The 24674-nt window shown below is 25.6% G+C and overlaps 4 protein-coding genes across 8 annotated transcripts; 1 reads left to right on the top strand and 3 right to left on the bottom strand.

The window, feature by feature from the left end:
* Positions 1-413: 413 nt before the first annotated feature.
* LOC126899710 (transducin beta-like protein 3) lies at positions 414-8628 on the bottom strand. Its single transcript, XM_050674814.1, has 14 exons — positions 8477-8628; positions 8341-8392; positions 8029-8269; positions 7422-7764; positions 7166-7338; positions 6447-6640; positions 4316-4561; positions 4077-4260; positions 3887-4008; positions 3667-3825; positions 3446-3611; positions 1042-1266; positions 800-930; positions 414-641 (listed from the first exon to the last, which is right to left on the bottom strand). The coding sequence occupies exons 1-14, from the start codon at positions 8578-8580 to the stop codon at positions 462-464; spliced, it is 2520 nt and encodes an 839-aa protein (XP_050530771.1). The 5' UTR covers positions 8581-8628; the 3' UTR covers positions 414-461.
* Positions 8629-8762: 134 nt separating this feature from the next.
* On the top strand, positions 8763-14217 carry LOC126899712 (splicing factor U2AF 50 kDa subunit-like). Its single transcript, XM_050674819.1, has 11 exons — positions 8763-9099; positions 9175-9393; positions 10100-10227; positions 10294-10410; positions 10468-10630; positions 10696-10737; positions 10802-10857; positions 13083-13205; positions 13272-13427; positions 13495-13659; positions 13714-14217. The coding sequence occupies exons 1-11, from the start codon at positions 9084-9086 to the stop codon at positions 13843-13845; spliced, it is 1317 nt and encodes a 438-aa protein (XP_050530776.1). The 5' UTR covers positions 8763-9083; the 3' UTR covers positions 13846-14217.
* A 469-nt stretch (positions 14218-14686) lies between these two features.
* On the bottom strand, positions 14687-18391 carry LOC126899711 (cytochrome P450 6k1-like). 3 transcript variants are annotated; one of them, XM_050674816.1, is made up of 8 exons: positions 18122-18391; positions 17753-17981; positions 17410-17694; positions 16858-17164; positions 16528-16604; positions 16232-16456; positions 14911-15162; positions 14687-14856 (listed from the first exon to the last, which is right to left on the bottom strand). In XM_050674816.1, exons 1-8 carry the CDS (start codon positions 18122-18124, stop codon positions 14693-14695), a joined length of 1542 nt encoding a protein of 513 aa, XP_050530773.1. In that variant the 5' UTR covers positions 18125-18391; the 3' UTR covers positions 14687-14692. The 3 variants fall into 3 exon arrangements, with proteins under 3 accessions (XP_050530773.1, XP_050530772.1, XP_050530774.1); XM_050674815.1 differs by having other exon boundaries at positions 16858-17167; positions 18122-18390; XM_050674817.1 differs by lacking the exon at positions 17753-17981 and having other exon boundaries at positions 16858-17167; positions 18122-18389.
* A 996-nt stretch (positions 18392-19387) lies between these two features.
* Positions 19388-22611, bottom strand: LOC126897728 (zinc finger BED domain-containing protein 4-like). Of its 3 annotated transcripts, none has more exons than XM_050671540.1 (8): positions 21939-22611; positions 21740-21863; positions 20962-21279; positions 20752-20877; positions 20479-20688; positions 20014-20428; positions 19729-19954; positions 19388-19665 (listed from the first exon to the last, which is right to left on the bottom strand). In XM_050671540.1, the coding sequence occupies exons 1-8, from the start codon at positions 22146-22148 to the stop codon at positions 19396-19398; spliced, it is 1899 nt and encodes a 632-aa protein (XP_050527497.1). In that variant the 5' UTR covers positions 22149-22611; the 3' UTR covers positions 19388-19395. The 3 variants fall into 3 exon arrangements, with proteins under 3 accessions (XP_050527497.1, XP_050527498.1, XP_050527499.1); XM_050671541.1 differs by having other exon boundaries at positions 20962-21276; XM_050671542.1 differs by lacking the exon at positions 20962-21279.
* Positions 22612-24674: the final 2063 nt, after the last annotated feature.

Here is a 24674-nt window from a genome sequence, read left to right as displayed (position 1 = left end):
TGGGTAAGGGTTATTGTATACAGACACCTATAAATCTTTATTTATGGTTGTGAGGAGTTAAGAAAAGGGTAGATTAAGAGATATTTTACCATTCAACTTCCACTTATTTCTAAAATTCTAATTAGTTAACTAAAAAAAAAAAAAAATTCAGGGTTGATGAAATATTACATGTTTTTATATAAATAATGTGTGCTTAAGTTTCATAAGTCCAGTAATTTGAACATTTTAAATTTGTGGTAACCAAGCAACAATCTTTTGTTTTAGAATGGGTTTGAATACCAAAATTGTATTAAGTTAGTTGTAGATAGAAGTTATGAGTAATTAATTAACTACTTGGCTAAAACAATTTTGGCATGATTTTTTGTATAAATAGACTAGATTATAATTACATAATAACTATTTTTTTCATAGTTAAAAAAATAACTAAAAGATTTTATTATTTATAATAAAAATAATCATAATTAAACTGAAGAATGAGGAGCCATACAATTTGTAGTATATCTTAAAAATTGTGTGTTTGTCATCATTGTCGTCAATCTTTTAAAATGACGATCACTATAAGCCATTAATCCCTGTAACTTTTCTTGATTCAAAATTAATTTTCCAGTCATTATATCATCCATTAGAACATTAAGGACAAGCTGGAAAAAATATATTTATGTATTAAATTTAAATATCATACATACAAAGGGTTAAAAAAGTAAGTAAAATGGTTTTTATTGTTTACATAGTTAAAAACAATTTACCTATTTTCTTACTTGTTGTACACTGTATTAATAAAATTTAATATGTAATTTACCTGAGCAGCGAGGCAATATTTTCCATTTGTGTTCCAATCTAACACATAATTTAAAAGTTTTTCTTTTTGTTCGATGTCAATATTTTGAGATACTATTTTAAGATCTTGTTCTTGACCTTGTTTAGTAAGTTCTGTAAATAAATTTAAAACATGCTTAAGGTTTTTAACTTTAAAAACAATGTTTAAGAAATTATACAAAAATATAAAGTCGAGAGAGTTTTCTAATTATTAATTCATTATACTTTGGATTATTTTAAGTGCTGTATTCGGCCTATCTAATTTAATTGATACTTTAAGAGCTGGTAATAATTGTTCATGTTGTAATAGATTTTGCAGTTTTTGGTCATGAATTTCTTTTGTCTGTCGAGCTGTAGCCTCAGCTATTTTTACTTCCTCTGTACGGTCATGCCACACAACTAATCTTGAGTCAGCACCACCCGTAATAACAACAGAACCATCATTCACAACTGTAAAACATATTCTTTTCAAATTAATATTTATAAGAAATAATTGAATTAAACTATTTATTTCATACATTTGTTTAATAATAAATTGGAAACTGTTGAAAGTAATAAATGTTTTTGAATTAAACATTTTTTAGCTTCGATGCGAAGCTGAGAAGGTATTAATTTTACTATGATGTGTTTTTTTTTTTTTTTTTTTTCTGTTGCCACTTTTTCTGAGCTCTCACTGGACCGATTTCTTTCAAAAATACGTCAAAATATCACAAATCGTATCTAGTTGAAGACATTACCCTTAAAAATTGAAAAAAATTCCCTCGTTCCCCGCAAATGGGGGAAATATCCAAAAAAATTACAAATTTTTAAATCGGTAAATTTTATCATTTTTCTCACTTTTTTTATACTAAAACCTTAGATATTTCCCTTTCATTTGATATCATTTTTTTGAAAATCTAACACTTAACTTGCTCATTGGAGGGATTTAAAATAGCAACTTTTTTACAAAAACTAACTTTTTCAACTTAATTTTTGAAAATGTTCAGGAAATACTACGTCCTTTAAACATATATTAAATTAAAGCTTATTTTATGTACTACAAAATGAAAAAAAAAAATTTGTCCCGACGACCTATCTACTATGTGCAAATTGCTGTCGAAATTAAAAAAAAAATGTAATATTTGCGATAAAAATCACCTTCTATAAGGATGTTTTTTGTACTCAAAAATCATTAAATCAACATAATTTTTTTTTATACTGAAACCTTAGGTAATTTCCTTTTGTTTGATATCATTTTTTTTGAAAATCTAACACTTATTTTGCTCACAAGGAGGATTTAAAATAGCAACTTTTTTTACAAAAACTAACTTTTTCAACTTAATTTTTGAAAATGTTCCGGAAATACTGCGTCCTTTAAACATATATCAAATTAAAGCTTATTTTATGTACTATAAAATGAAAAAAAAAAATTTGTCCCGACGACCTATCTTCTATGCGCAAATGGCTACCGTATTCAAAAATATGCTATTTTTCTATTAAAATTCTAGGTTTTGTATTTTATTTTATTTTAAAATATCTTATTAGGAGAATATATTGACTTTCATGAATATTATATAATTTAATTGACATAGAATAAAGGTCATAAGACATAAGAAATTAAACTTTTTAAATTTTTTTTACTTTTTTATTTTCATACTAAATTCAATAATTATAATTAGTATTTATTCATATATTATATTTTAAAATCAAAGAACTACTAATTATGATATAATCAAAGAAATAAGAGTTGATATTGCTTTTGGAATAATCCACCAATTTCTCTAAATGAAACACTATCTACAGATTTGTATCGAAGCGTTTCTTATGATAGTGACTTTAATCACTGTCAAATATCATCTATACTTGTCATATCTATGCCTTGTCTACACTGTGCCTCGACCCCACTGTGCTACCGTTTTTTAGAATATATAAGCTATTAATAAAAAATTAAAATTGATTTATTTCAATTTTATAATTATTAAGTATTATAGGATACTTTTAAGTTGCTCTAAGTAATTTCGAATAAGAATATCTAGTAATTATTGCATTTGCTATGGATTTTAGTTTATTAATTGACTTTTAATCAATTTACATACAAATTTTAGTTTATAATGGAAACATCTATCTCTGTTTCTAGTTTGTTAAATGAACAATTGAAAAATAATTCATCTACCTATATAACACTGTTTAAAACTGAAGGTTTAACATTGAAAAGTTATTAATTAATCATCAAAACAGTCATAAATACTTTATTAATCTTTAGTCAATATTATTAAAAAAAAAATGCTCTCTGGATATATATATATGCTAATATGTAAAAATAGACAAACTTTATATACTAATATATATTATAACTCCAACAAAGTTAGACACAACTACTATTAAATGTCAGACAGTTAAGGTAATTAACTGGAAATTATGTGAAAAATTTAGCATGATGCAGGGTTTGAACCTGAAACCTAAGGCAGGTATCACAATGCAATACTATATCATTAGACTATCAAAAACTCGTTATCATGTATTCAATATATATCTTTACAAGTATATTATGTGCTGTATGATTGAAGAATAAGTTAAATAAAATAATCAACACTTAAATAAATGTAATTTAAAGTTTAAACTTATTTTTATATATATTAATGATACATACTTGTCATAGCCCATACTTTAGATGAGTGTTTATCTAATGTAGAAATACATTCACTTGACTTAAGGCACCAAATTTTTACAAGCCCGTCTCCACCACAACTAAGTAATTGAGTACCATGGTTAAAGAAATTACACTTAAGAACAGATGAATCGTGGCCTTCAAGTGTCTACAAATTAAAATTCTTTTTACAATTTAATTTAAAATTAACTTTAGAATCGCACTTTAAGACAAGAGAAATCACTAATTGACCAGATTTTTATTGTTGTATCTGCTGAGGATGATAACAATACTTGATCAATTGGTGAAAAACGTACACACCATACACTTCGTTTATGTCCACGACAAATCCCAAGTACAGAGAGATTATTCGAAGACCAAATCTATTAAAATTGTCATTACAAAAAGTTATGAACTTTCTAATTTATATTTTAATAAATTTACCTTGATTAATTTATCTTGAGATCCAGTAGCAATAGTCTGATAATTAGGTGAAATACAAATACTGTTAATATCTTTTTCATGGCCAACCTCAGTAATTTTAACACTTAAAATTTCATGCCCGTCTATTTTAATTTTATACATAATTAATATTTAAATAAACATTATTTATATTGTAAAAGTATATTCATACCAGTTTTAAAAACTTTTGGGAGCTTCCAAAGTTTTATTGTTGTATCAGTACTGGCTGAGATAATAAATTCCAAAGATTTAGAAACTGCTACAGAATTCACAGCTCCAGTGTGTCGAAATCCTATTGCTACACATTTTGCGGTTTTTAAGACATTACAATAAGACCAAACCCTAATACTATGATCCTAAAAATATAATTGAGCATTAGAAAGAATAAATATCAATGAATGCTTTACTGACCTTACTACTAGACACTAAAATATTTTTATGAGAAGCTAGACATAAAACTGTCTTAGTATGACCTTTAAGTTGTTTACAGCAAACTCCAAGTTCAATTTTATCATACTCGGTATTTTCACTTTCAAATATTTTTTTTTGCCAGGGAAATAAATAAATATCTGAACTGTTTATAGCAACAGCCAAAGAACGGCTACTTTCATTACCTAATATAGCTGTATCTAGTATTTCATCATTAGATCCAATTAACTAAAAATAATTAAAAATGTCATAGGTAATATAGATACATATACAGAGTGGAACAGATCTAACTGATAAATCTTGTGCATTTGAACCAATTATTTTACTATAATTTTTTTTATCAACTTCTGCATTCTCACATTAAAATATTATAAAAGCATATATGAGTATATTAAAAGCTTTTTTTATTATTTATTTTTAATAATGAAAAAAATATTTTATTTTTATTTTTAATTTATTAAAAAATTTAAAGCTTTTTTTAGTTTTTCATAAAAAAAAATTTTATGAGTCAATTTAAGACATACTATAGATATTTATTGCGAAATACACCTATTTCGTACTGCTGTATAGTTATAACACATACTTCAATTTTTTTATTTTACTATTATTAAGAATAAATAATATGTAATAATATTAATAAGTAAAATATGTCTAAAAATGCAAAAATTGTTAAAAAAAAAAAAAAAATACAACAATATTTTAATGATCTCATTAGTTATAAGAGTTTATAGTTAGGTCTGGTTCACCACTATACAGAGTAATTGATTAATATTGACCACTTGATTTCTTTTAAAATAATAATTTTGATAATTTCTTTTTTGGGCTTGCTTAAGTAGTGTTTATTTTTAATATTTTTTATAACCATCCCAAAGTACTAACTTATTTATTTATTTATTTTTTTTGAGCAATATACACATTTAATTAGTTAATAAATAGAAAATTATTTAACTAAAAAAATAACTAGTCAATAAAAACTTTTCAACCAGTAGTTCAGGAGTTATGAATATTTTAACACCTGAGTGGGAGGAATAGTGAGGCAGAGTGATGCATCAAGATAATATAACATAAAACACATCTCATTTTCAGTTTACATTTAAAACCGTTAATAATTTCCGAAATACGGTTTCAAAAGTTGGTTTTGTTAAGTCATTTTCTTAGTTGGATCATTTTCTATTATACAAAAATAATTAACTAATTAACTAGTTAAATATGTATGATACAATTAAAAAAAAATTTAAAAAGTTGGTACCCTTTAAAGAGTTAAATAGCCCTAAAAAATTTGAGAAATAAATACTAATAAAAAAATGAATCAATTATTAGTATATTAGAAGAAATTCAGTGGTCAATGATAACTTAAACATACAGTATATACAGTGATTTTTTTAATGCTAGATACTCAATTTTTCTTTAAAAAATAATTCCTTTTGTAAATTTTTTTTTTTTTGGCTTTTGTTAGCTACATATGTATCTTAATTTATCTGTTATAAAATATTGTATACAGATTGTACAGTAAGTTAGGAAACAGGTCAGTTACTAACAATAAGAACAACTGAAACCCATTTCCTTACTTATTGAACCTATTTACCTACTTATTTTCCCCAACTTGACACCCATATGTTATAGGGGCGTCAACTTGATTTTTTTTTAAATGGCAATATACATATTTAATTGTTCTATAAATTATAAAATTATGCAATTAAGAAAACGACAGGGTGATAACAACTTTGGACTAGTATTTCAGAAGTCATAAGCATTTTTATACCAAGGCGGGAGGAGTGATGCAGGGAAATGTCTAGTGATAAAATTAGCAGGACCCATTCTATACTTCCGTCAATATTTAATTTATTGAAAACTTCTGAAATAATGGTTCAAAAAATTATTATAGATCAGATATTTTCCTAATTAGATAATTTTCTATCTGATGAGCTAGTTAAATATGTATAATGCGATTAAAAAAACTATATTGATACTTCTATAATACATAAAGGATGAAAATACAAAAACATTTTATAACAAATAAATGGTGATACTAACAAAAAAATTATTATTTTAAGAGCTATCAAGTGTTAAAAGAATCACTCTGTATAATTATTATAATGAGCATACACCATACAGTTATTTTTGACTGGATAGATCCAAGGCTTTGCAGTACAACTGTATTATCAGCATAACATATTGCTAACATTGAATGAGTTTTATCATATAATAAATTTGTAATACATTTTAAAGAATTATTAGATTCTTGAACAGAGTCTTTTTCTTCAAAAATAGAAATATTGTTTTCAACATCCCATATATGAAGAAATCCTAAAATTTAAAAAAGTATATTATCATAAATATATATGAAATATATTAAAATAATTATCACTTGATTATTAGGCTATATTATGCCTTAATAATGAAACAATTTTACAATTTTAAATTATTTTTATATTCTTTATTTTATCAACAATGCATAAATGAGAAGATTTAGTTTTATCATGATGTGTTTATTATTATATTTTTTTTTTGTGTCTGTCAGTATATCAAAATCAGTCCAGTGAGAGCTGAGATTGAGCGGTAACAGACAAAAAAAAAAAAAAATAAAATGCATCATAGTAAAATTAATACTTTTTCAGCTCTGCATCGAAGCTAAAATACCAAAAAGAATTTTTTAATATAATTATAATTTTAAGAGGAATCAAGTAGTTAATATTAAAAAAATTATTCTGTATATAATAACTTTATGACTTTACATTTTTTATTAAACCACTACCAAAAAATAATTATTCATCAACATAGACTTAAAAATATTTTTAATATTCTATTAAATTAAAAAAAAAAAATTAGTACCATTTTCTCCTCCAGCAGCCACACAAATTCCAGATGATTTATATTGAACTTCTTGCAGGTAAAAATATTTTGGTAATACAACCATTGTTTCTAAGCTATCATAAACAGCTATAGTATTTAGTTGTTTCATGGACAATATATCCCAAAGAATTATAACTTTATCTCTACTACAACTAAAATATAAATTAATATAAAAATATTTATATATACATATATTTAATTTTTCTTTAATAAATTTTTTTTATGCTATAACTACCTGACAAAGTACTGGTTATTGTAAAATTCTAAACCTGTGATTGTGCTAAAATGTCCTTGTAATTTAAACAAATGCTTGCCATTATTACAATTCCATACATGAATTTCTGACATATCATCGGCAGCAAATAACCAGCGTTCAATATCAGACTTTTGATAGAATTTTAATAAGCTTGTTACACCTTGTAATCCATGTAAAGCATATAAACAATGAGCTTTATCTGTTTGCCACAACCGTATTATAGAATCAGTTCCCCCAGAGGCTAACATTTGATCATTAGTAACTGATATTTGCATAACTGGCCCTTTATGTAGATGATGCCATGATTTAACTAATTTTTTTTCTAAGAAATAACATACCATTAATTTTTTATTAGTATTTTTATAGCTAAATTCATTTAATTTATTAATTTTTTTAAATGAGGTTTTTAACACATTTTTGTGTTTAAAAATTTAGCAGAAACACAAGTGGTTAGAAAGTTATAGAATTTTAATGTTGCGGATCTTATTTTTGTTAAAACATTTTTACACATTTTAAACTATATTACAAAACTAACTAATTAAAATAAAGGGTGCTCGGTAAAGTAAACTTATATCAAGATTATTACCTGCAAAATCCCAAGTACATAGTAGTCCACTTTTATGTGATGTTATTAATATTTTACAAGTAGGATCTAAAATAAATGTTAATACATTATCAGCTGACTCGTCTTCTTCATCTTCTTCATCACCAGTCCTATCCCTATCAACACGTCTAGGTACAGTGTCAACTATGGTAGTCGTCTCCATATCGAGTACGGAAACCCTTGGCCCACATTGACACAACAAATAATTTCCATCTGGAGTCCACTGCAAGTGGGTAAGGATAATAAAATGACATATTAGATTTATAAACTTAGATATAATTACACTATACATACTTCAATATGACCACCTGTATAAAATTCTTTTTGTACATACTCTGGTTTAAAACTAAAACAATAATAACATTACACTTAGACAAGATTATAATATGACACAAAAAATTTTTTTAATAATTTTTTGATAAATACTCACATCTCTTTTAATTTAATTGAAGTCATGATCACTAATATCTTGTAAATTGCCTGTCGCCCGCTTGTTTTACATTTAAAAGCACACGTGACTTTGTTGTGTATCATTAATGTTTTATGTGATATAACAATCACGTTTTAAGTTATCACGACTCTATGATATCTAGTTATCAATGGGATATACGAAGTCTATAGTAAAATTCAATAACCTGAAATACCTTATCCCTTTAATATCTTTTTATACCTTAACCTTGTAAACTATTTACTATTTTATTTTCATAATATATCTTTAATTATACAATAAGTGTTAAATTGTACACAATATAACATAACTTTTATGAAAATAAATTCTCACTAATGTATTAGTATGTGGTTGTGATTTAAGGTATGCTCTTATGGTATGATGCACTGTAATCTTGTTATCAAAAACTATATAGAACCAATCACAAGGCAGTAGATTTAAGTGGATTTAATATCTTTTCCTTTCATTATTCTGTAAATTACTGTAGTTACATTTAGCGTATACAGTCTATTGGATTTGTATTACTTTTAATGAAAAATAATTAACATTAACTTATTTGGTTAAGACAAGATTACATATACAAATTACTATGGGCGAAGACAAAGGTTTTAATAGTTTATTAATTATTTAATTATAAAAAATATTTTTTCTATACATTTTTTAAATTATTGATTTGATAGATCGTGACGGAGATAGAGGACGTGACAAACGTCGACGATCAAGGGATAGAGACCGTCGTGAACGAAGAAGACATCGTTCAAGAAGCCGTGATGAACGTAAACGTAGTCGATCCAAGTCACCTAAAATTAAATCAAGACGTAGAAAGCCATCATTGTATTGGGATGTTCCTCCACCAGGATTTGAACACATTGCTCCTCTTCAGTATAAAGCTATGCAAGGTATATAATTTTATCTGTATATTTAAAAATTAAATGTGTGTGTTTGATTTTTGATGCATGAGGAAAACAAAGCTTCTATCAGTAGTTTTGGATGGGTGAACAAAAAAACAATTCAAGAATAAACAATGCAAATTTTTTTATTTAATATAACTATAAATTTAAATGAATATTGTTTCATATTCCATTTTTATAATTACAATATTAAATATTTGCAAATAATAGCTTATAAATATGATATGATTTATTAACGTGTTTATGTAACATAGTTATGTTTCTAAATATAGTAATTGTTAAGACATATAATATAAATTCTCAATAAGAAATTTCAGTAAATTTATAGAATTATGTATTTTTAAATACAAAGTATATCTATAAACATAATTAGTAACAAAATACTGTATTCTAAAACATATATCAACAAACATACTATTGGCTACTTTAAAACATAAAAATATAAATAAAATACATAAATGTACATCTTAGCAAACTCATTACATCTATACGTACACATTGTAGACCAACTAATTTACTTATATGTTTAATATAATTAATGTACCATTGAATTTTGATTCACTTGAATTTTTTAACTCGTAAAAAACTTTGCTTCGATACTAGATGATACTGCTGTCTACCTCTAGACCTTATTAATGGTACTATCTAGATATCAACTGTACGCCCCATACTTATATATTCATTTATTTTATAGCTGCTGGACAAATACCAGCTAACACTATGCCGGATATTCCTCAAACAGCTGTACCTGTTGTTGGGTCTACAATTACTAGACAAGCTAGACGATTATATGTTGGAAATATACCATTTGGAGTAACTGAGGTATTCAATATTAACAGTATCTTCATTTTATGATTGACATTAATAATATATTATGTATTATTTTAGGATGAAATGATGGAATTCTTTAATCAACAAATGCATTTGTCAGGATTAGCACAAGCTGCGGGTAATCCCGTACTTGCTTGTCAAATTAATTTAGATAAGAACTTTGCATTCTTAGAGGTAAAATTATATAAGTATCTTTAAAATGTACTGCCTTTTTTTATAATATAATTGCAGTTTAGATCTATTGATGAAACAACACAAGCAATGGCCTTTGATGGAATTAATTTTAGAGGCCAAACATTAAAAATTCGTCGTCCACATGATTACCAACCTACACCAGGAATGACTGAGAGTAACCCTGTCACCAATTACAGTTCAGGAATGACTTTAGATATGAGTAAGATGAGTTTTAAGTTTATTTTATGTTATTTTAATCGTTTATATTTATCCTTTTTGATCTAGTGAAATATGATTCAAGTTCGTTTGGAATTGGTACAGTCCCAGGTAAAATTTTAAATTATATATATAAAATAATACAACTTTTTAAAACCATAATTTATATTTTTAGATTCTCCTCATAAAATATTTATTGGTGGTCTTCCTGCATATCTGAATGATGATCAGGTAAGAATAAATTATTATGTTGTGCTTTATATTTTGAGAATTTTAGTCCATCATTAGCAGAGGTTCATTAGGTCAATAGCAAAAAGGATTGAGGAGAAGTTAGCAAAAAAAACATTTTTTTTTTTTTAATTTTCAGCATACCATTTTCAGGTTTATTTTAAATAATTTTCAGCAGAAAAATATTAAACTCATTTTTATGTTTTAAATCGTAAAAGTTTAGATTTTCAGGGACCTGGGGTATTTATTTAGGGTCGACGTAAGAACATGGATTCTCCTTACCAGTTATTAAATGGCTTTTTGTTATGCTTGCAATACATTTTATTTTATTTCTGTCTGAAAACAAATGTAAGTAGTATAAAAAATTGTCAAAACATTAAATCAATAAAAGTTAAAGAATTGAATTGCTAAAATAAGTATAACCTAATAATAGTTGCTCCTCTGCTATACCCCTTACCCCTAGCTAGGCATTTTGGTTGAAAACTGAAAGTTTGATGCAACTGCTTTGGCTACCTTGTCCAAAATCGACAAACAGGCAAGTGGTGTTACACAATATTGTATAAATATGTTGCAAATATTATACTACAATAAATCTAAAAATTTACAGATATGCTGTACAAAACTCATTAATAGTATTAATTTATAATCAATATACTAAATAATATAAACATGGTTATTTAACTTATAATATAACCAAATATTCAGTACATCTCTGCTTATCTTCTTCTTCTTTTTCCTCACCTTAATCCCAACTACTTGGGGTTGACCACCCTTATCCTAAACTTCCACTTGACATGATCTCCCACATCATTTACACACATATCAACTGTCCTCATATTGCATTCAATAACATCCCTCCATTTCTTTTTAGTCTTCCTTCGACATTTATTTCTATAATTGTTTTTACAGCTTCAATACAGAGTATACAGAGCACGAGTTTGACAAAGGAGAACACGAGGTAAGTGAAATGAGAGGGTCAGTGAGAATAGGCGAGGACGTGATTGGAGAGGTGGAGAGTTATAAGTATTTAGGGTCAGTTGTGCAAAAGAGTGATGGTATTGACGAGGATGTAAGACACAGATTTAAGTGCGGGTGGTTGAAGTGGAGATAAGTGTCTAGCGTCTTTTGCGGTAAAAGAATTCTAATGAGGCTGAAAAGTAAATTCTACAAGACTATAATAAGGCCAGCTATGATGTATGGTTCAGAGTATTGAGCGGTTGATAAGAAAGTAGTATCAGAGAATGAGTGTAGCAGAGATGAGGATGCTTAGATAGATGAATGGAGAGACTAAAAAAGATATAATAAGGAACGAGCATATAAGAGAGAGTATAGGTGTAGCGTCAATCGTGGATAAGATGACAGAAAATAGACTTAGATGGTTTGGTCTATGAGGAGAGAACAATAAATAAGGAAATAGGAGATCATGCAGCTTTTGTAATAATCCATTGAAATTTTAAAATTAAACACTATCTACAGATTTGCATCAAAGCGTTGTTTTTAAGAATTCTGAATCTAAGTATCTGAAGCTTTAAGAACAGTTATAGAAATGAATGTTTAAGGAAGAGGAGGTAGAGGAAGACCAAAAAAGAGTTGGAGGTATGCTATTGAATGCGATTTGAGGACAGCTGATGTGATCGTAGATGATGTGGGAGATTATGTTAATTGAAAGTTTAGGATAAGGGTGGCCGACCCCAAGTAGTTGGGATTAAGGCGAGGAAGAAGAAGAAGAAGAATTGTTTTTACAGCTTCCTATTCCTCTCTCCTCATAACATGAACAAACCATCTAAGTCTTTTCTCTCATCTTATCCACAATTCATGCTACACCTATACTGCCTCTTATATATTTGTTCCTTATCATATCTTCTCTAGTCACTCCACTCATATATATTTTTAATAATTAATATATTACAATTATAATAGTACAGTTACAAATTTCTTTTATAAAAATATATTATTTTGTTAATAATTTTACTTATGGTAAAACTTAAAATTCTTTGGCTTAATAAATGATTGAAGATATTTTACTAGATATTTTAACAGAAAAATTGTTTAATGATTCTGTTAACAGAAAACTTTTGCCATATAAATAATTCTAATAATTAATTTTAAATATTATTATATTAGAATTATTTCAACAACTTGCAATTGCAATTTTTATTTTCTCAAAAAATTCGATCATCAATATAATCTTAATTAAAATTATTTAAATGAAAATTGATGAACAATAGGTAAAAGAACTTTTGACATCATTTGGTCAATTGAAAGCATTTAATTTAGTTAAGGATGCTGCCACGGGACTGAGTAAAGGATATGCATTTTGTGAATATGCAGATGTTATAATGACTGACCAGGTAATTAATATATATTTAAATTAAGGTTATTTTTGCCTAAAAATAATAATTTATTTTTATTACTAGGCAATTGCTGGTCTTAATGGTATGCAATTAGGAGAAAAAAAATTAATAGTACAAAGAGCTAGTATTGGGGCAAAAAACCCTGGTCTTGCTCATGTTCCTGTTACAATACAAGTTCCGGGACTGACTGTTGTTGGAACTGCTGGACCTCCTACAGAAGTAAAATATTAACTAATGAACAATACAGTACTGCATTTATATAATATTTTATGTTTTACTGTTGCAGGTTTTGTGTTTATTAAATATGGTAACACCTGAAGAATTGAAAGATGAAGAAGAATATGATGATATTCTTGAAGATATTCGTGAAGAATGTAATAAATATGGTGTAGTGCGATCATTAGAAATTCCGCGGCCCATTGAAGGAATTGATGTCCCTGGTTGTGGAAAAGTAATAATTATATTAATATTATAGTAATCGGTATTTCACTTTTATTATGTATAGGTATTTATTGAGTTTAATGCTGTTACTGATTGTCAAAAAGCTCAACAAGCATTGGCTGGTCGAAAGTTCAACAATAGAGTTGTAGTTACATCATTTATGGACCCAGACAAATATCATAGAAGAGAATTTTAGTAGCTTTTTAGTAATAACTTTTTACTTATTGAATAAAATTTCTTAGATAGCATAATTTAAAAAAATTATTTTTAGTTTTAAAAAATTATTATTTTATTACAATATTAAAATCAATTCTTGTATGAAGTTAAATACATCTCTATAATTTCTAGGAAGTAAAGAGTTAATGTGTTACGTTGTATAAAAACATTGTACACGTATGAAAACATATGTTTTAACATTTAATTATTGGTCTTTTATTTCAGCATTCATTTTATGTATATGATATAACGAATCAAAAAATAATTTTTTTATATTTAGAAAATCACATATAAAGAAATGTAAGAAACAATTTTAACAATATTAAAAATAAAAAATCCATTAATTGAAAATTTTTAACATATTTTCAATATGTATAGTTTTATTTATAAAAACACAAAATACCTTTTCAATGAGTGTTATACTATTGTGCAATTTAGCCAATAACATAGAACTATTTCAAGTAAAAATAATTTTTTTTTATATATATAAATTTGTCAAACCAAACAACAGAACTTGTAACAAACATAATCTTTAATTCTATATGTTTGAGTTTTTGTCTATACAAAAATTTGATTTGTTTCTTTTATCAGACCATTAACATATATGAAAGGTATAGGAAAAACAATAGTAGTCCATTTTTATAATTTCGTAGTATTAAATTAAATTAAATATTACATAAAATTGTTTATGTATTACCAAAAAAAAAAAAAAAAATATGATATAACTAAGACTAATAATAATAATGTTTATGTAAAACTACATAAATTTAATCTGACATTTCAACAAATTATTTTCAATCAAACATGATACAAGAAAAAACTTAGAATTATAATCTTTTGATTGACAGCCAAATTCCATCTTTAGCTTTAAGCAACATTGAATATTTACTGTATTCGTATGGAATGGTTGTCTTATTACTCACATCAATAGTAAAATTTTTAATTAAATTTACCATTCCACGTTTTGTACTCATCAAAGCAAATCGTAAACCTATAATAAAATAATTATTATAAATATATAAATTAATTGTTTTTACATATTTACCAATACAATTCCTGGGGCCTGTCCCAAATGGTAAGAAAACATATTGAGAACGCTGCATCTTTTCTTCTTGAATAAACCGATAAGGATTAAATTTGTGAGGATTAGGATAATAGTCAGGATCATAATGGAGTCCAACTACAGGGATTTGTACAGTAGTGCCTTTTTTAATAAGCAAATCAGAATCTGGTATTTTATAATCTTGAGTGCATACACGTTCAAGTTGAGCTACAGGAGGATGTTTCCTAAGTGTTTCTAAAATAACATATTGTTTTTAACTAAATGTGTATTTAGTTAAAGAATATACTACAGTACCAAATTTATTTTTTAGTTCTTGGGAACAGTATTGAAAAATGAAAATAATACACTTATGTACATTTGTATGACATAAAAAATATATTAAAATTAATGATAGGCATTTTCAAATATTTTAAGCTATCGAATAACTATTCAAATTATTTTTATACAACCGAATAGTTTATTTTTAGCATAAACTATCAAATAATTTTAAAATCTATTCGAATGGGTTACCGAATAGTTCAAAAAATATTCGATTAGTTCTACCTAAAATTTTTATTAAGTACACTTAATTATAATAAAAAGATAATTAACGAATAATTAAAATAAATTATTATACAATTAATAATAGTAAAAATTAGTGATGGACATTTCAAACTATTGATTAACTATTCGAATTGTTTATACACCGAATAGTTTATTTTTAGCATAGACTATTGAATAGTTTTAAAAACTATTGGAATAGACTATCGAATATATTCTGTAACTATTGAATATTTTTACTATTCTAATAGTTTTTGAATGACTATTGAATAGTTTGATAGTTACTATTCGATATTTCCCATCACTAATTAAAATCATGAGGTTAATATATTAAGTATGTAATATGACACTAATACAATATTATTTACTTTTAATAAATTTGTTATCAATTAACCTTTAGAAAGGTTTGGATTCAAAGGAAAAAAGTTCTAAAAATTACAATGTAATATAATAGTGGAACCCTCAAAAAAACATAATCTAGTTTGTCAGACCTCTCTTGAATTATCCATTATTTACTGTAGTAACTAAAGGAAGCATATTTCTCTAGCCTTTGTACCCAGTCCATTTTTACTTACAGAATTTGAATTCAAATAATTATTATAACACAATAAGAAAAAAAGGAAATATAAATAAGTTTAGCAGTTTATTTAAAGATTCATATTTTTATCAATGCACATATTGTATTCAAAATTTTTAAATTGAGGACTTAATTTAAAGATACACCTATGACACTGTATTATAATTTTAACACATGTAATCTTACCATATAATATCATGTCTAGTAACTGCATTTCTTGAATAGCTTCATGAGTACATTCTCCATTAAATTTTTTTAGTACTTTATTTATTTCAATTCTAAGTTCAGTCTGAATATCTGGATTAAGTGCCATTTCATAACAAGTAAATGCCATAAGAGTACTAGATGTTTCAAATCCTGCTATAAGGAACAACACAGATTGTGCAATCACTTGTGTTTCAGTTAATTTATCTAAAATAATGATTATTAAATAAAAAATAATTGTTACAAACTAGCTATATATTTAATTTCATAACATTCACCTTCTTTAAACTTATTTTCTTCATTTTTATTTGTATCATTTTCACCGTCCAATAATAACTGTAAGAAATCATTTCTCCTTAAAATAAATTAATAGACATTTTTATAATTAGTCATTAGCTCAATATAAAAAATCAACTTGATTTTTTTTGCAAACTTAAATTTTACTAAAATAATACTACTAATTTAACTAATGAATCATATTAGTGAAAGTAATTATATTAATTATGAAATATTGAGAAAAAAATTTCAGTTATCATGAATTATTTAAATTAACTTATAGTCAGTAAGATATTCTATAAATAAATAATATTTCTTTTTATTTTACTAACTTTTGTCCAGTAACATGCCTATGAGTTTTTGCATCTTTAATTACATTGGCCAAAAAATAAATAACTTCCATGTTAAAGAATGATAGTGGTACAAATCTTGCAATTCCAGGTACAAATAAAAGAATAATATAAAGTAATAAACGTTTAAAAATGCTTAAACTTGCAAATTTTGATACTCGACTAGCAAAGCCCCCAGAGGCTTCTCTCAAAGAATTAGATTCAACACCAAATGCACAAGTAGCAATGACATCTAAAGTAAATTTACCAAAAAAATCTTTCATTTCTAATTCATATTCTTTGGCTTCATCTACTAAAATTTAAAATAAAACTTCTAACAGATTTTACACAATATAGTAATAAATAGATGTTCCGAGTAGTAAATGTAGATACAAACCAAGTACCAAGTAAAAGGCAGTAAAAAAATGCTTAATAACTGAATACAGGGTAAAGTTTGAGTCTTAAACTGAATGTTAATTATTCTACTTTCACATAAAAGCCATGTACCCGAAACATCTTAAGTAATAAATAAAAAAAAATTAACACAGAAGTTACCATTATTAGTATTAGTATTAAGGAACTCTATCATATTATTACAACAATCATCAACTAAATGTTCCATAGTTTTGAGTTTGCCTGAAGTAAAAGCTGGTGTTAACAAATGTCTCATTCGTTTCCATTTTGCTCCTTTAAGATTTATTAACATTTGAGTTATGTACTCTGATGTACGAAATCTCATTGTTTGGCGGTCAGTAAAATGATTGAAGTCTTTAATCATAACACATTTTATAATTTCAGGATCTAAGATTACTAATGAAGCTCTTCTTCCAAGATAAAACCCTACATTTAAATAATAAAATTAATAGCATTGTTTTTAAAAACGTTACAAGCATAATACCAGCATATCTATGTCCTTTGAACTTAAAATAAATGTCTCTATGAAATTCATGAAATGATTTCTTGAACATAACCCTCTCTTTAGCATTGCCAAAAAAGAATACAGGTTCAATATGATACACTCCCATTTTTTTCCAATAGTTATAAATATTTTTATAGTACAAGTATATACTTAATAGTAAAATAAAAATAACTGTAGTGATGTACATCATTGTATGACTTAAAATTATCTAAACAAAAATATTTAACACTAATTATATTTCAATTTTAACCACTTTTGCTTAACTCACAAAGAAATATAATCGAGTTTTAAGTAATAACTTATAACTACATAAAAACATAGTAAAGGATTGAGACAAAATATTTTTACCATTAATTATTAATGTTCATTAAACGTATAGTGATGAGTATTGTAACTACTCTTGCAATATCTACGACGATGATTTATCATCATACATTAAATTTCATCATCAATACATTTGTATTTTATAGTCTTTTATTTAATTCATAATATTATTTAAGTATTATAACACCAAAATGATGTTTGTTATAACTTAAGTAAAAATATATTAAATTAATTTACATAGTTCTTTACAGAACATAAGAAGATATTAATTTTTACTGAAGAATAAAAAAAACGATCCTTTATCTCTCTTTTCTTATCATAAATGCGCGATAAATTAGCAATTAAAATACCACTTTTATATGTTAAATTATCATTCACATTCTAAATGAGATAGAAGCACCATAGATAATGACACTATATGTAGGGATGGCAAAAATTGATACAATATCGATATTAACCAGTATCGATATTCTGTTTATAGTTTATCGATAACGATTTATAGAGTTCAGTTTGATATCGATACATCGATATATCGAACAAAAATATCGATATTTAAAGGAAAACTAATTTAATCCTGTATCACTAACACCATTATCACATGTTGGATAGAAAAATTCAAAATAATTTGTTTGAATGAACACATTTACCCTCATATTTTTTAATAGTAATAAATTGTTTACCTAACTAAAATCGTAGTTCCAATGTGAATTTTTAAGTCTGGTTATCACTCATTTTTATTTGAAATTGATATTTATTCTTAAATTAACAATAATGATAAGTTTTTATTATCCTTCTATTTCCCGAATTTAATATGCTACAAAGGGTGGTGGCTCTCTTTCACATAGTCAAAAATAATTCTTGGCTAAGCCAATGATGAACAGGACGGGTATTATGGCCGGCTTGCACCAGAGACTGGTTATCGCCAATGAGAAAATCACAAATCTTGTTGGCAGCATGGTGATCGAAACCGGGATACCGTGCGCCAATATTTATGTTTCTACTCACATATAGGCCAAGCTGACCCTTTCTTCTTAAATTAAAGAATATTGAACTTCATTTTTTTTATAAAACCTCATAAATTAAATTTATTTAATCTATTATTATAGCCTTATATGACTTGTATTTTATAATTAAATTTCAAATAATTAAAATAGAATTACTTAAATTAAAAAAAATTAATATGTAAACAAAAATAAGTAGACGCATTATTTGAAAAAAAAAAATCAAAATAAAAGATATTTAATACTTTTTATAAAATAAAAATATAACCATATATATATATATATTTTTTTTTTTAATTATAAGACTTTTGAAAACCAATCTGCTTCACTTAAAGAGCTCATGAAGACAAGCTTAGATAAATGTTTCCCTGTTAATCTGTTTCTTGCCTTGGATATTGTTTGACCAGTTTTGGAAAATAAGCGTTCTGATGGAACAGAGGTACCAACAATACTTAATTTTTGACGAGCAATGTAATATAAGTTTGGGTATAACGATTTCATGTATTCCCAAGCTTCAAGGGGTTTAGTGTCTATTTTTTCTACAGGCTTTCCCAAATAATCATACAACTAAATATATTAAGATAAAATGTAAATAAAAATAAGATTATTAAGATATTAAATTAAATAAACCTCTTGATACATTGGAGATGTTTTATTCTGAACCTGAATGGTTGATACTGAAGTATGGTATGACCAAAGATCAAATGAATCTAATTTTTTATCTACAAGTTCATTTGATGGAGTAGGTTCAAAACAATGTACACATTCAGAGTTTTCTTTTTGTATCAACATATTTTTTACAACTTCAATAGCTTTTTGGCAGCGAACAGGGTCTTTGAAATGAAGATTCTTGAATCTGTAAGAAACATTTAAATAAAATTAACATCTTCAATTTTATTAAAACCTAATTTTAACCTGGGGTCTAGTAATGTAGCTAGAGGAAAGTCATTGAATATTTCTAGATTCTTAAAACGCTTGTCAAGTTCAAATAATATATTTTTTTTTAATTCAATACCAATTAAAGATGTAGTTTGACAATTATTCACCGCACTATTGATACAATTAATCAATGGTAAAATTGTACTAATTGTGGTATATTTTTCACCAGAGATTTTTTTTGTCAAGTCTTCAAGTGGTTGCATCAAATTTTTAACTTCTTTGACAATCAATATTTCTCTAGTTGTTATTAAATCAGGTGCATTTGGCCTTTCTAATAAAATAGAAGAAACAACACGATACAAATGTAAAAATCTATCTATCATATAATATAAACTATTCCAACGAGTCTTGATGTCCAATATTAATTTTAACACTTTTCCTTCTGGTAAACCTGAAAAACAATATTTTAAAACATAATAAACATTACATCTTATTTTATACCATCATTTTTTTGGATACTCCTTAATTCATCATTAGCATTAACACTATTTTTTATAAATTTTACAATATTTCTAATTTTGTCAATCAACTTATTTAAATCAATACAATTCTCTAATGCGTTATTAGCTATAAGGTTTATAGTATGAGCAAAACATGGGATTGTTTTATATATGCCAAATGTATCACTAGCTGCTTTTTTCATATTTGCAGCTAAAAAAGAACAATTTAAATTTAATGTGAATGTTGTGCACAAATGTAATAAATAGACATTACCATTATCAGTTACAATAGCAATAATTTGGTGTTTACTAATTTCCCATTGAGTCATAATAATTTCAAATGCCTCACTAATATTTTCAGATATATGAGACTTACTTAATTCATGTACACCTAATGTACCTAATATTTAAACATTTATACATTTTAATTAATAAATACGTAAAAATAAATAATTAGATCATAATAAGTAATTTGAAATAATACCACATATAAATTGAGTGCCTTCTAAAAAGTGTATAGTAACACCAATATAACTTTTCATTTGAAAATCTGTCCAAATATCTGATGTTAGTGTAAAATTATTGTTTTTCTTCAACTTATTAGAAAACACTTTAGATAAATAGTCATATTTTAAATCCAATTTATTTTTTATAGTATTCCTAGATGGAACTGTGTAAAGGGGACAAGACACTTGTAAAAAATGTCTAAATCCACTTCCTTCAACAGTGGAAAATGGTACATTATCCTTGCAAATATAATAAATTAATGCATCAGTTATTTCTGAATTTTTCATTCCTCCTGCTATGAAAATTTACAAATTTAATAAAAAACCAATTCTAATAATAAAGGGCATGTGTTACTTTTTTCCTAAACTAGTTTTTAGTTGGTAAATTATAATAATTCATACATACATACATTCTCAAAGGAAATTTTTTCTTTTCAATTTAAAGCTAAACTTAAGATGAAGTAATTCTACTACCATTTGAATTTTATTTTATTGTATTGGAATACATTTATAATATGTTAGAATATACTAAATTTTAATTAAATTATTCATTTTTTATAAAATTATTAAAATAAAAATTGATTTTTTTAAATTTATTATACATTTTATTTAACCTTAATAGTAAAATAAGTCTTGAAATAAAATCTTATTAAGAGAAAAATAATTGTTAGAATTTTTTGAATATATTTAAAAAATAGACTTGTGCCCTATTAACAAATTGTATTTAATTGTAAATTCATTAGTCAAATTGATTACCTTTCATTGATGATACATAATTAAAACAGTGCTCAATTAAAGGTTGGCATTTTTTTCTTTGGGAGATATCTAACAAAAGAGTATCACTAGCTTCACTAGTTGATGAAGTAGGAATGTCAAATTGCTAAAAAATTATGATAGATTTACATTTCATATAAATTTTGAAATAAAGTCATGTTAATAGCATAATTATACTCACAATTAACACATTGTCAATCTGGTCAGCATCATCACTATCAATTTTTTGTGATTCCTTTATTTTTGAATTTAGTTGGTGTGCATTTTTAAGATGAGAGTGAAGATTAGATGTGTTGCCAGACGTTAAACATATTTTACCACATACTTTACATTTAGCAGACAATTTATTGACTTTGTCAAAATGACGCCAAATTTTACTTATTTTACCCATCACAAATAATTATACAAAGTACATAAATACAAAAAATTACTGAAAATCTTTGTAACACAGAATTGCATCAAATATTATGACACTTTGCTGCCGCGCCAATTTGTTTTATTATTGAACAGTATATTTATACAACAAAACATGGAACATAAAATATAACAACCAATAAGCTTTAAATAAAAAATAAATTAGTATTATTAACAATTTATTGTTATCATTTATATATTACTAGTAAATTGTTTGATTTCATTAATCATGATAAATATCATTAATTTGCTAAAAAAAATTATTATTTATACCTCAATAATTTTAATTAATTGTAAATTTGTAATTTTCGATATATCGATAATATCGAATGTTTAACATCGATTGTTGATAAATATCGAAAGATTTTAATCGATATAAAAAAATCGATATATCAAAACAATATATCGATATATCGAACTTATCGATATATCGTTGCCATCCCTAACTATATGGTGGTGGTATAAGTGTAAGGAGATAAGAAAGTCTTTTTTTACTTAAAATAATTTTATGTAATTTAAATATTAGAGTATTTATGGTTTAATAGCTACACTAGAAATAATATTTAAATTGATTAAACAATATTCTGGTAGTTTTATCAAAAGCCCTATGATCACGCAAATCAAATTGACGAACAATAACCTTCTTATGAATTCATTACTAAGACAATTTTGAGAAGACATTGGCGTAGATTGAGAAATTTGTTTTGGAGGACTCATATACTATACAGCTCCTAAAAATCCAAATGCAAATTTTTCGAAAGATCTAGAGAAATTTGTAAAAAATGTTTGATCTGTACTATACTTAAGTGGAGTGAAAAAGAATCTAAACTAAAATAATTAATTTTATAATTGTTCCTAAAAAATTAAAAATACGATTTTAAAACATATTTATACATTTTACTAATTCCATCATGGCAATTAAATTCAAAAGAATATGCCAAAACATAATAAGGCAAAAGAAGTTTCTCTGATATAGTTTCGTCGTTCAATTGCAGATTTACGCGGTGACATTGGATTAATCTCCTTTAAAAATCAAATATTAATAGATTTTAATTAATATTTGTCTACCATAAATTATAAATATTTTGTTTACTCGATATTCTATACCCATTTATAAGTGTAAACCTGTTTTTTCTATTGTAATGAATAATATTTCAAGAATACAAAATAGTTTAAAATATTAAGTGTTTTCATGTAAAATTCAAAACTAGGAAAATTAATGATTTTTATAAAATTTATTATAATAAAGTTATTGAAATCGTTGACCGGTTAATAGTTTAACGTTATTTTTAAAAATAAAATAAGTTAAATGCTAGGCTAACAAAATCTCATTAATTTAATGAGTCATGATAATACATGTACAAGTAGGTTTGTAAATTGGCTTAAAATGTTTAAATTTTGGGAAGAGCTCAATGTAAATTTCAACTTTCTATATTTTTTTTTTTATTAAAATCACTATCAAAAAAAAAACGCTTCGATGCAAATCTTTAGATAGTTTTTAATTTTAAAAAATTGGTGTATTATTCCAAAAGCTACATGATTTGCTATTTCCTTATGAATATCCTGATTGAGATAGAATATGTTGAATGAAAAAGGGATATAAATATTATTTCTCATAAAAAAATTGTGTTGGTCCATACACTTTTCAATAAGTTATAACTAGTGATGTGAAATATTGAATAGAAACTATCGAACTATTCGATAGTCATTCAAAAAATATTCGAATAGTAAAAATATTCGATAGTTACACAATATATACGAATAGTTTTTAAAACTTGCAAGCGGGCTTTTATATTAGTAAATCGGCCTGTAACAACAACGTGGTTTGCAACTTGCATAACGACTAGCTAGAGTAGCAAGGGTCGCCACCACCTAGGCGAGGTGTCATACCTATCAGATATGATTACCGGACCATAGGTGGAATTTAATTTTAAGTGAATTAAAATTATAATCTAAGTTAATATGTCGTTATATGTATAAATTACTATAATGCCTCGTGGTTTATAGAACACAATTATGACAATCAAAGTTGTATGTGGTTGATATGTAAAACATACCGTAGCCCGTGTCTAGATTAAGGAATAGGAATGAAATACACGCGAGTAATTAAGTTACTCGCGCAATAAAATAAATATTACAGTTGAAATTAATAAGGAAATTTAATTTAATTGTTAAAAAAAGAAAATTAAGTTAAACATGGACAAAAATGCGAATGCATCAAAAACCATGTCTACAAATAAAGGCAATACAAATAAAATAAAATATTTAAACAAATAATATTACAAACATCACGGACGGTATTGGAAAACATCCGTTAATGTTAATCGGAAATTAATGAAGAACACCAGGAGCGGTCTGGACACTCGCTCCTTAGCGTTGGCTAGAAGAAAAGGGAAACACGTGCTCTCCACACATAAACAAAATTAAGTTAATTTACAATAAAATAAAATGAAATAAAATAATTAATAAAATATAGCTCATTACATAAATATAATATAAAAAA

Source organism: Daktulosphaira vitifoliae, unplaced genomic scaffold, assembly GCF_025091365.1.
Source record: "Daktulosphaira vitifoliae isolate Bord-2020 unplaced genomic scaffold, ASM2509136v1 Scaffold_2, whole genome shotgun sequence".
Lineage (NCBI taxonomy): Eukaryota > Metazoa > Arthropoda > Insecta > Hemiptera > Phylloxeridae > Daktulosphaira > Daktulosphaira vitifoliae.
This window is presented reverse-complemented; position numbering and strand designations above follow the sequence as displayed.